At 37.2% G+C, this 13,520-nt stretch overlaps 2 protein-coding genes across 2 annotated transcripts; both read right to left on the reverse strand.

Annotated features, from left to right (window-relative positions):
* Positions 1-6,479: 6,479 nt before the first annotated feature.
* LOC143574627 (uncharacterized) lies at positions 6,480-7,906 on the reverse strand. The gene is made up of 5 exons (XM_077059203.1): positions 7,679-7,906; positions 7,038-7,271; positions 6,833-6,955; positions 6,626-6,757; positions 6,480-6,500 (listed from the first exon to the last, which is right to left on the reverse strand). The coding sequence occupies exons 1-5, from the start codon at positions 7,904-7,906 to the stop codon at positions 6,480-6,482; spliced, it is 738 nt and encodes a 245-aa protein (XP_076915318.1).
* A 2,724-nt stretch (positions 7,907-10,630) lies between these two features.
* On the reverse strand, positions 10,631-12,936 carry LOC143574628 (uncharacterized). The gene is made up of 3 exons (XM_077059204.1): positions 12,818-12,936; positions 10,924-12,623; positions 10,631-10,686 (listed from the first exon to the last, which is right to left on the reverse strand). The coding sequence occupies exons 1-3, from the start codon at positions 12,934-12,936 to the stop codon at positions 10,631-10,633; spliced, it is 1,875 nt and encodes a 624-aa protein (XP_076915319.1).
* Between the last annotated feature and the right edge of the window lie 584 nt (positions 12,937-13,520).

Consider the following 13,520-nt stretch of genomic DNA (forward strand, 5'->3'; position numbering starts at 1 on the left):
TGAGATATGCAACTAGTAAATGCAGAAAATGAGCTATGGTTACTGATTTAAAGGGTAAATGGTTGAACCCTTGGAACCCTTATTTATACCCGACCATTTTATTGTTTAGAGGGTAGGGTCTCGGGTCCACATTTCTTCCTAAAAGGGTAAAGGGTCCGGGTAGGGTATTAGATAAAAGGGTAGGGTCTTACCCTTTGAACAATCCTACTCTTAGCCAGGGGGTTAGGGGCAGAGGGTTTAGGTTTTTTTAGTCGGGGAAGGGGGTGTTTTTTTTTTTGACCGGGGGGGGGGGGGTTGGCTTTTTTTAATCAGGTGGTGGTTTAACTTTCTTGGAGGATATAGGTTTTTGGTTGAAAGCACGCCAAATTAAGAGTAAATAGATATTATATAAACTATTTTAATAAAAATAAATCAAAACGGGCAAATTTGCCATTTTTATAACTAAGAGCATTCTCATGCAATCTCATTAGAGTCTCTATAATTATATTAAAAAACACTACATTTTTCATCTCCTATTTAATTTACTTTTATTATTGCATTTTCTCTTCCCTCCGCTCACAACCACTTTAACAAAAACGTTAAAAAATTATAAATGGTGAACAGTGTTTTTTTTTTCAATTTACTTATCAACAAAAGTTTCTCTATCTCCTCCACTCACATCCACTATATATAAATATAATATAAAGAAACCCACTCACAATAACATAGATGACTTGTTGGAAATGCTCGTGATGGAAATATGCAATTGAATTTATTGGTTGGGTAAATCCGTAAGTATGAATTTAAAAATGTTAAAAGGAAGAAATATGAATTGACTTTTTTTTAGACAAAATTAGAGAAATTGTCCTTTATCTTTCACCCAAATTTCACTCGTTGTCCATGATATTCAAAATTGATCTTTTTTGTCCTTTACGTTTCAAAATCCAACAGCGTTTGTCCTTTTAACCTAACTCTGTTAAAAATCTTCGTTAAATTATGTCAGCTACTGGTCACGAGAGGGTAATATGGTCATTTCATGTCCCCTTCATATTTCCCCCAATATAAACCCACCCAACCCCCTGATCGTTCTTCAAACCACCACCGCCACAATTGCTTCTTCTCCGGCAAGCCATCACCACCATCTCCGACGATGTCATAGACCACCACTATCATAGTTGCCCCCTCGTCTCCCCCTCTATCACTGCCACTGTCTCCCACCTCCACCCACCCCCGTCTGCAAATCATCGTCAACACTATTAACGCATCACCACCACCACTTGTCGTTTCAAAGTATCAACATTCATCCCCGTAACCGTCTTTAATTATCAAACAGATTTAAGGTATTTGATATGTCATTTAAGTTGAAGAAATTAGTGTCTACATAAAAGCAAAGATATAGCTGCAAGTCAAACAATAACTTGAAGATGCAGTATCTATATTAGCAGATCTGTAAATGATCCCAACATACTCATGTTTGATCTAGTTATTCATGTTTTTAACTAATTTGGACATGGATTTGAGCTTATGTATAACTAATTTGGACATGGATTTGAGCTTATGCGCTTCAAATTGGCTTCGACGAGTTGTAGGTTTTTGACCGTTGGCTAATTACCCACGAGTTGCAGGTTTCTGGCAGTAGATGTCCACGTCGGAAAAACGGGGTTCTCCACGAATTGCAGGTTTCCGACAGTCGATTCGGCTAGTTACCCGCGATGTTCTCCAGCTTCTTCGAAACCGCCGACAACCCTCTCCGTCTATTTCATTTTTCTGGCAATAGATGATGACGAAAACCCAAATATGGGACCTCCATGAACATGTTGCAGGTTTTTCTTTAATGGTGGCGTGAGGTAGTTGGTGGCAGGAGAGAGAGAGAGAGACTTATATAAATAAGGTTTTTTTAATTAGTTTTTTTATTTAATTCAAATATTTTTAACTAGCGGGGTAAAATGACCAATTTGTCATCATGTGCAAAAGGACATAACTTAACGAGAAAAATTAACTGAGTTAGGCTAAAAGGACAAACGATGTTGGATTTTGAAACGTAAAGGACAAAAAAGATCAATTTTGAAGATCAATGACAACGAGTGAAATTTAAGTGAAAGATAAAGGACAATTTCTGTAACGCTGCCTTTTTTTTAAACATAACTATCATGTTTCTTTTGTTTCGATCTGCTACATACTTCATTTCTTTTCCTTTTTTAGTTTAATGTATGAAATTAGACTTTGATAAATGAATGTTGTCCTTGTAATATTTAACCACTATATTATTTATGAAAATATTAATCAAAATTAATTCTAAAAAGTGAGTTGTCTCACAATTTATTTATTTTCCTTTTATATTTTATTGTATGAAATTAAACTTTGATAAATAAATGTTCATCTTGTAATATTTAATCAGTATTAATTATAAAAAAAATGAGTTATCTTACAACTTTAATATTCGATTGTTGGTGTGCAAACTTAAGCTGCACACTATACAAACTTAAGTTGCCATTTTCCTCTTTATTGTGAAGGAAAAGGGGATAAGGGTACCATCAAGAGAAATGGTCAAAATTTCGAGGGTTTGATTTTTTGTTTAGGGTTCTGTTAAGTTTTATAAGTTTTATGGTATAGTTATAAGCGGTTGTGAGCATATAAAAGGAAAATGATATGTGAGTAAATTAAATTTGTTTTACACTATTCACACTGTATAATTTTTTAATATTTTCTGAAAGTAGTTGCGGTAATAATAATAATAATAATAATAATAAATGTATAAAAAAATGTTATTTAATTGAGAATAAGAGAAAAATGTAGTGATTTTAATGTAATTAGAGCATTCCAGCAATCTATATCTCCATATTTATAATTAAATTAAAAACACTACATCTCCTCTCTTCTTTTCAATTAAATAATATTTTTTATATTTTTATTATTACTTTTTTTCACTCACAACCACTTTTAAAAAATTATAGAATGTAAACAATATTTCTTAAAATTTACTCATGAACAAAAATTTCCCTCTCTTTCACTCATAACTGTAACATCCTAAAATTTATAATTTTGAATAAAGAAAGTTACGTTTAGTGATTTCGCGTTATTAATTAATTAATATCGAGTAAAGAACGGATCATGGACTTAGATTAATTGAGATGGGTTAAATGAGAATGTGCCTTAGGTCCATGGGCTTTAAGGGATATAAATATCCCCTAAACCAAGCTAAAACCCTAAACCCTCATTTCATTGCCATCTTATTCTCTAACACGCTCCAAACACACACACACACACCATATTTCGGCCGAGAGAGAGAGAGACGTCCAAGACCAAAATCGAGCCAACCATTATTAGATCTTCTATATACGAGATAACCAAGCAAACCGCGACCACACCGAACGTATAAAAGGTATGTTCTTGACCTTTAAAGTTTACGTTTTATTGAACGTTTAGCCTTTTGAATGTCCTTAAGCTTAAAGATCCAAGCTTTATAGTATATACGGGATATATATACGACCGAAAATGGTTAGGGAACGTTAGTGGGTGATGTCGAACCATAACAAGGGTATTAAAATCGCCAAAATGCTTGATAAAAACCAAACCCGTAGCTGAACTGGGCAACTTCGCCTGCAAACTGATAACTTCGCCTTCAAAGCTTAACTTCGCCTTCAAAGCTTAACTTCGCCTACGGCCAAGTTCGCCTAACTGGTAACTTCGCCTAAGGCCAAGTTCGCCTAATTGATAACTTCGCCTACGGCCAAGTTCGCCTAACTGATAACTTCGCCTACGGCCAAGTTCGCCCAACTGATAGCTTCGCCTACGGCCAAGTTCGCCTGACTGATAACTTCGCCTAAAGCTAAGTTCGCTTAAGGTTTAACTTCGCCTAAAGTTAAGTTCGATTAGAAAATAAATTAAAAACCTAATGGAAAATGTGTTAAGACAGTTAATGTAAATAAAATTTTTCCAAGCTGACCTGGCAGCTCGACCCCAGCCAGGGGCTCTGCCCCTTGGACCCTGCTAGGGCCTGCCGCCCCTAGACCCCGCTGCCAGGGGCGCTGCCCCCGGACCCCCGTTCGTTGTGGGTAGTAGTTAAGACTAGAAAGATGATATGAGTAGTGATAGTTAATTGATACGTATACTTGTTATACAGTCAGCCGTGCACAACTGAATAAAGGGATTACGATTAACGGTGAACGTAACCATGTTCAGGTGAGTTTCTAGCCCCAATTATGTGTTATGTTTTCGGGGCTGTGTGCATACTCAATATGTTTGTTAATACGCTTATCCTAAGAGATAAGTGTATGCCTTATGTGAATAATGTGATATGTATGAATGATGGCTTGACGGTACGTGAACGATCTTCGGATATTGCACGTACTGTCAGGTTGTAACGCTAAGTATAAGGTAAGTATGATATGTATGCTTATGTGTATGAATGTGATAAAGTTAATAAAAGAAGGAAATGATGGTTGTATGGTTACGAAGAGGGTACCGGGCCCTAATAATACTCGAGGTATGATGTATGGTTGTATGGTAACGAAGAGGGAATCGAACCCTACTAATATTCGAGAACTAGGGAACCGAACCCTACTAATATTCGAGGAAAGAGGGTACCGACCCCTAATAATACTCGAGGTATGATGTATGGTTGTATGGTAAAGAAGAGGGAATCGAACCCTACTAATATTCGAGAACTAGGGAACCGAACCCTACTAATATTCGAGGAAAGAGGGTACCGAGCCCTAATAATACTCGAGGAAGGAGGGTACCGAGCCCTAATAATACTCGAGGAATGTAGGGCGTAATGCTCTTTATAACGTAAGATATGAAAGTAAGTTAATACAAAAGAAAGTATGAAAGTATGAATTAAAGAATATAAGTTTATGTGTATTGTATAGTGTATGATTAACTAGAACTCACTCAGCGTAGCTGACTTTTAGTATGCACGCAGGTGAGTAGGATGAGGCAGCTCGCTTGAGGAGACACGTGGCACTGAATAAGAGGCTGACATCGGAAGACTCAAGACGTTTAAGTTTAATGTTTCGTTTATTTTGAAAGACAAATGATGTTTTAAGGCAAGACGTGTTTTGTTATGAAATGTTTTATGAAAGCTTTTATATTCCGCGAAAGTTTTAATTAACTCTGATATTTAGAACTGTGTTTATGAGTAAATCCAACACGAAAGTAGGGCTACCGGTAACGGGGCCTTACAATAACCACTTTATATAATATAGAGAAACCGCTTATAATAATATAGATGACTTGTTTGAGAATGCTCTTATATACGGGTATGAATCACTTAATAATCAATATAAAGTATAGTATCTTTTAATTTGACATTTTTCTAATAGTTTTTCTTCATTAATTTTTTAAAAATTCTAAAACACAAATATCCTTTATTTTTTTCTCTAACATTCCTATTTAAAATTTATTGAAAATGAAGCTATATTCAAAATAAGTATACTTTGGTATCTTAAACTATGGATTATCATGTTTTATCACGTATAGTACTAACCAAACAACATTCTGGTACCGATATTCTTTTTTATGGTTTTCTCGGGTTTAAATGTTTAATATGAGTTGGTTTTAGTACTTTTCGGTACTTTTGCATATTTTTCCATTCGGTTTCTCTTTTGGTTACACATAGACGTTTCTCCCGTGAGATTTAACGACCCCATCACAACTCAGGGGCCGTAAGTTGACTTAGTTATTATTTTCTATGTTTTACGTTTATGTCTAATTTTTGGGAGTTAACACGCCATAACCCGTGTGCATGGTTCAACACTTTTATGTCAATTTTATTCATGTTTAACGGTCCCGCTGGAAAAACATGGGTCCTAAAAACTAGTTATTCTTAATTGTTATTGATGCACATTGTATTTCTACCCAGCTAATACACCAAGCTAACCGATGAGATTAGGTGCATCGTAGTTTGTGACAGGCAGACAGCCTATAAGAAGTTACGATATGATATGAATCAATAGAAGCAAGATTCGATCCTGACACCTCTCCTAGAGAGAAATCAAGTGCTCCTTGAAAGTTGGTACATATATTATGAACTTGGTAAATTACACGGACAAGTAATAATATCATCAAAATCAAATTGAAACTCATACAAACAGCTTTAGCATTACCATTACATTCTTCAAAAGCATTACCATATTCTTGACCAACAACATTTTGAACAGCAAATAACCAACATCAGTCTATTACCATCTCCATTCCATTATATAATAAAGTTCATACCAATGGTTTCATATATATAACGTTTTAGGGGCGGGACCTACATATTCACAAAACTTAAGTTAAAAAGTCACGGATTTTGTTGCGTTAAGTTTTAAGTGCATGAATAATTGTATTGGCATACAAATATATCATCTATTCAACAGCAGTACGTCCCCCGTTGTAACAAATGTTGTGCACCAACCACCATAGCCCATAGGGATCCAAAAGCACCGCCAAGCAAAGTTTTCAGTTAAAATACTATACCGCCGTCATGAGAACATATCCAAAATAAAATTTTTGGGTCATCCTCCATAACTGTATACCTGAAAATTTTCATCAAACATAACACAGATGACTGATGTTTCATCATCTCCATTGTAATTTTTTTTTTGTAACTCGTTAACATTAATACACTGAAAACATAATAATGATGTTTCATAGTTCATACCTTGATTGTTCTATCTGCATGCCCAACGAAAAGCCTCCCCTGCCAATAATGCAAAGCAGTTACAACCGAATCATCACCAACAGTTCCAATTTCCGTCACATCTACTTGAGACTCATTACCGAATGACAGTTTCTGCAACAAACACATATAACAGTAAGCAAATAAGAAACAAAAATGTTTTTATAATAATGTTACATGCATCAATACCTGCACAACAACAGCCTTGTCCCAACCACCACTAAACAACCATTCCCCTTCCATATAAATTGAGAAAACGGAGCTCGAGTGTGCAGATATGGGGCGATCCAAGGGCACGTCGTTGTTCCATATCTAACGATACAGATTGCTAATAGAAGTGTAGCCTTATGAAAGATCGTAAATAAATTTTGAGTATTGTTTTGGTTTTTTCTACCTTCATGTGCCCGTTTTCATGAGCTGCAACAAGAGTGTGGGTATGAGCAGCAAGAGATAAAACCGAACCACATGTCGAAGTGTCTTCACCTAACACCGCTAACGGACTGTGATCACTAAGACACCATAAACGCACGGTTCCGTCCCAGCTTCCACTATAAAGAACCCCGTTACAAACTGCTAATGTACACACCACTGATTTATGACCGTTCATAGTACATGACAAGCTATAATCCTGAAAAAAAAAACACAAAACAGTTATAACAATTATAGTTATTTACATGAATGGTCCCTGTGGTTTGGCAAAAGTAACAGGTTTGGGGTCTAACTTTGAAAAGTAACAGGATCTGACTTGTAACACCAACTTTTGTTTATATTAAATTTCACAAAATGATGATTTTACCTTCTCACTTAATTACATAAATAGTCCCAATCACTCCCAAGTATGTTACAAACTGGAAAGTGGAAACCATAGATACCAAGCACATTGCTTTTCAAGTTAGGCCCCAACCTGTTACTTTTGCCAAACCATTGGGACCATTTATGTTGTTAACTACATTTATAATCATTATCATTATCATTGTCATCGGTCATCGTAATCATCATCATTACCTGAAGAAAGAGTTAGCTATGTTTACTTACATGCATTGACCAGGCTTTGACCGACTTATCTCCACTGCCCGTGTAAAAGAAGTCAGATCCAGAAACAGCCGCTAGGGCATGAATACCGCTGTAACGCCAGTCTTTTTCCTCGCTCAATCTTTTGATTTGTTTTGGTTTCTCGTCCCCAATGGCCCAGATGAATATGTCTCCTCCGTTATCACCACTTATGCATAATGGTACTTCCCTCTCTACAAAGACTAAAGCCATCACTTATGCATAATGGTACTTCCCTCTCTAATGTACACACCACTGATTTATGACCGTTCATAGTACATGACAAGCTATAATCCTGAAAAAAAAAACACAAAACAGTTATAACAATTATAGTTATTTACATGAATGGTCCCTGTGGTTTGGCAAAAGTAACAGGTTTGGGGTCTAACTTTGAAAAGTAACAGGATCTGACTTGTAACACCAACTTTTGTTTATATTAAATTTCACAAAATGATGATTTTACCTTCTCACTTAATTACATAAATAGTCCCAATCACTCCCAAGTATGTTACAAACTGGAAAGTGGAAACCATAGATACCAAGCACATTGCTTTTCAAGTTAGGCCCCAACCTGTTACTTTTGCCAAACCATTGGGACCATTTATGTTGTTAACTACATTTATAATCATTATCATTATCATTGTCATCGGTCATCGTAATCATCATCATTACCTGAAGAAAGAGTTAGCTATGTTTACTTACATGCATTGACCAGGCTTTGACCGACTTATCTCCACTGCCCGTGTAAAAGAAGTCAGATCCAGAAACAGCCGCTAGGGCATGAATACCGCTGTAACGCCAGTCTTTTTCCTCGCTCAATCTTTTGATTTGTTTTGGTTTCTCGTCCCCAATGGCCCAGATGAATATGTCTCCTCCGTTATCACCACTTATGCATAATGGTACTTCCCTCTCTACAAAGACTAAAGCCATCACCTTATGCTCATGACCCTTCAATGTATGTACATGGCTTAAACCCTGCACCATCAACCATAAAAATTAAACGATTGTCTTTTCTACCTTTAATATTTTTGCACCTGTTTTGCCATTACAAGTATATTATTTACACGATTACACACCTACACCTTTATACGTTGAAAATTGATGTAATTACCATTATTTATGTATCAAGCATAAACCTTCCATATTGGAGTCATATAGAAACTTAAAAAAACAAAAGGAAAACACATAACAAAAAGATATACTGTGATACTTTTGTAAAAAGAAACAAAACGTAACTTAAATGATAAAAATGAAGGCTGGAAGCAGAGAAGAAGACAACACAAATCAAACAAAAATAAATTTGATATTAGTATTTTATAAAATAAACACAGTAACACATTTTATATTAAACTCATTAGAATAAAGTGCTAAAATCGTCCCTGAGGTTTTAGTTAAAAATGCGATTTTAGTCCAAATTAATTTATTTTTGCAACTGGGCCCCTGAGGTTACACATTCGTTGCCACTTTAGTCCAAATCGCTAACTCTGTTTTTTTTCACGTTAACTGAGGGGCATACTTGTCTTTTATAACTGATTGACATCTAGCCTAACCTCCACACCCCCCGGACTCTTTCTTCCCCACCCGTCGGCCACCGCTCATAGGGTTTCCACGCGAGTTGACTGCAACTGTTGCAAAACGATGAGGGTTTTCATTTCGGCGAGGAAGGCACGAGTCAGAAGGAGTAGATCGCCAAATCTAAAACGGCTATGGCTGCTTGCCACCGCCGGTAAATCGACATCAATTCATCACCACCTGAAACCACCGCCCCTTGCCACATAAGCTGCCTTAAACCACCGCCTGACCAGATCTAAGGTTGCCATCGTTCGCCGAAGACCGCCGCCGCTTTACCTTCTTTACATCTGAAACCGAGTGAGAGAGAAACAGAGACATAGATAGCGATGATGAAGGGTCTTCGGAGGAGACGACCACAGGAATTGCAGGTCCGTTCGGATGAAAATCGTTGCCTGAAATCTAAATCGCCGGGAAGAACGTTGAGGTAAGAGTGGGTGTTCAAAACCTATCGAGCAAATCTTTGTTCATTCTCCACTTCCATTCCTTATTATTTTTTCAATGAGAGAGAGAGAGAGAGAGGTGGTGCACTGGTGTGGTCTGGTGGAGGTGGTGGCGGAGTATGGTGGTGTGGGAAGGAGATGAAGGAGATGGGTAAAGGTGGGCCCCACCGTGTATTTAAATGCTTTTTAAGTAAATAAACAAATATATGGGTATATTAATATTTACTGAGTTAACAAAATAATATAATAAACAACATATAAAAGACAAATATGTCCCTGACTTAACGTTAAAAAACTAACAAAGTTAGTGAATTGGATGAAACTGGCAACAAATGTGAAACCTCTAGGATCCAGTTGCAAAAATAAAACTATTTGGATGAAAAACGCATTTTTGATCAAACCTTGAGGACGATTTTGACACTTTACTCAACTCATTAACAAAAACCAACAGGATTACACTCTGCAACGTTTTTCATATTGATGTCACATAATACAAATCAACGTATGCCATGTGGTTGTACAGTGTGGGATCAACTTTCAGAATTACACATTTAACATAAAACCAAGTATAATAAAGAAAGTTACAATCCTGGATGTTAACGAGTAAGGAAGCATCACTTTTACCTATCTAAAGCATGTTAGGTATCTATGGCACTAATTGGAACCTAAATGAGCAAAATGTTTTATGACACTGTGCATCATTTGTGATTCACTAGGAATGTTGTATCAGGATGCCTACCTCGAGGGACCATACGTTGATTGTTTTATCAAACGACGAGCTGAAAAGGAACCCCCCTACAAAATTTAAACAAATGTTCCGCCTCTTAGTTTCACAACATCTACAAAGAATACATCTCCATTTAATAAATTAGGAATTTATTCAAAATGCACTAGCGAAAAAACAAAAAGAAACAAAACTAAATAGCTAGTTCATGTAGAAACAAATGACAGTGTTCGTTTTGATCGCAATTGCATGAAGATCTGCAAGTGCAATGTGAAGGTAGCATAATTCAAAACAATCATGATTTGCATATTAAATTTTCCTAAACAAAATTTTGTTGGACCTTCCATTTGCTCAAACCTAAAACTTAAGTGATTGATTATAATTAATGGTCACAACAAAAAATTATAATAATTAGTTAAGTAAAAGAAACATATACCAACACTATTTAGAAAAAACAAAGGTCGAAAAGAAAATGTAAAATATTATACTCGTACCTCCAATAGCTAACCCAGAAATGCAGTCAAGATGACCTGTCAAATCTGTACACGTTAGAGAATTCTTACAAACACCCTCAAGGACATCACCTTTAACCACCAAAACTTCATCTTGCAAATTATTTGCCACGCCCTTCTTATCCTCAACCTTATTATCGTTACTTGATAACCACAACAAGTCTCCTAGAAGCAAACAGTGACATGCGCTTCCGCTTATAGTTTCTCTTTCCATACTTACAGTTACATCACACTTTGGACTAATAATCAACTCCCTCAAACATTTCCACATGTCATTCGCAGTCGGTCTAGTCCCCGGATCAAGACTCAAACATTTGCACAACATCTCCTTTATCAATACATAGTTTGAATCCAACCTTTCATCTAACATCCTAGAAACTTTATCCAACCAAACGACATGTAACCCTTCACAGTCACAAGCATTTCCATTAACCTGTTTAAGTCTATAACTACATAAAAAGTCACATGTCTCCTCAACAAAAGGCTTTCCCACTAGAAACATAAGCAATATGCAAGCTAACGGCCATAAATCTGAACTATAACCAACTGCAAATGTTGACTTTTGAAACTCCAAGTCAACACACTCTTTTCGTACAAACTCTACTAACAACTCGGGGCTAGGAAACACGTGAATCTCTGAAATAACATTGCTAACTAACATTTTACCATCACTATTACTTTGTGCAAATGATACAGACTCTCTAATAATCTCTTGAACTCTTTCTCCAATTGTCAATACTTCATTTGCATCCAAAAACATGTGCCCGAAATGATCAACACCAAAGCATGACAACGAAACACATCCAATAACCAACTCCACATCATGCAACCGACTCACCGTTTCACACAACTCAATACCCATCATAGCAAAACTAGACAAATCAACTTCCGTGTACGAACCAACCACATTCAACAAACTAGTCCGTTTCCTTTCACACACAAGATACAAACAATCATCCTCTTCATTACACCACAACCCAAACGCACCACAAACCCGACTATCCATCAAACTCGCCCTTAAAATCAATTCAATTTCCGCTAACACCCCATCCCCCAATTTACACAAAACCCACATAGCTTTCGCAACGTAACTATACTTAAACCCATTCTCATCATTAACCATAAAGGATCCCACTTTAAACAGACTCACTTTCATACGGCATTTCATCGAACACCTGGCGGGCACCTTCAAATTCACAACTTTACCATACGATAAAGAAGACCCATTAACAGGTCTACTCTCGTCAATTGAAATTGAGTCATGAGGAGCAATCCAATCCTTCCACTTATTAAAAAACTCAAGAGACCAAAGACTGGGTATGAAGTCTAACAATGGTAAAGTGGGTGAATTGGAATTGGGTTTGGGTTTAGGGTCTAGGGAAGATGAGATGCGAAGAAGATCAATGTTTTTGGGGAGAGCTGATGGGCTTTCTGGGTAAGTGACGAGTTGGGTACAAGCTGGACAGCGTATGGTACGAGGGAAAGGTGGTTTAGGGAGGTGGGTGAGGCAGAGTCGCAGGCGGAGTGGCCGCAGGCGAGGACGCGTGGGATGGTCACTTCGCCGTCGAACGGCTGGAGACACACCGGACACTCCGGTGGTTCCATGGCTTCCGACAGCAGGCCGGAGAGTTTGATTGTTCAAGAAGATGATGATGTAATAATCACTGATGTTAACCTGGCATCTAATGGAAACAATTCATTAGAAAAAGAAATACGAAAAAAATTAATAAAAAATACTTAAAATAGATATTAATCGTCTTCGTTTTCACTTTCCTCGTTGTCTTTCTTCTTCGGCATCTTCACCTTCTTCTCCCGTCAAACTTGTCTTCACTTTCCTCGTCTCCTTCTTTGTTATCTTCGCCTGCTACATTTTCACCTTCGATTGGAAGGATCCGATCCAACATCCAGCCAAACATGTTTGACCAAATTCGCTATAAGTGAATTATGTATCTCCCTAAAAAGCAGCTCATACACATTTTGCAGTCTCTGCTCCATGGTTGCCTGAGGTAATTGTGGAACATCCTAGGTATATAGTGTTGACATATTGTTCTCCCCATGTCTTGATAATCATATTATGCAATATGATACACGTATACGTAGAATCTCTCACGTTTTTCTAATGTCCATACACAACATGGATTTCTTACAAAATGCTAGCGTTGTTGAAGAACCCCAAAACACCCCTCAATGTCCTTTCGCTAAGACTCTTGTACATTCTTAAAGTATTCTCTCTTTTCATCGAGCGGATTTCTAGAAGTTTTTACAATAATCAAGTATTCCGGGCATATCCCGTCTCCCAGATAGTATCCGTGGGGGTACATTAGCCTAAAACGATGCGACTAGTATGGCAGCGGATCCTCTACAACGGGCGACGCATCCAAACCATTTATGTCATTGTTGGACTCGGGGTTGCTAAAGTATGTCGGCCAAACCCAAAGATCGTATGAAGCAATTGCTTAGAGACTGACCGTTGGTGATTTTTTGGTCACCACGTGTGTATTGACCTCGCCATGCGGTTAGATAATTATACTGTGCATACAATCTGTACTCCCGATCATGCCAGATAAACCATGTTCCCT

The sequence above is a fragment of the Bidens hawaiensis genome, unplaced genomic scaffold, assembly GCF_021521415.1.
Source record: "Bidens hawaiensis isolate Kalapana, Puna unplaced genomic scaffold, B.hawaiensis_p1.1 tig00027067_1, whole genome shotgun sequence".
Taxonomy (NCBI): Eukaryota; Viridiplantae; Streptophyta; class Magnoliopsida; order Asterales; family Asteraceae; genus Bidens; species Bidens hawaiensis.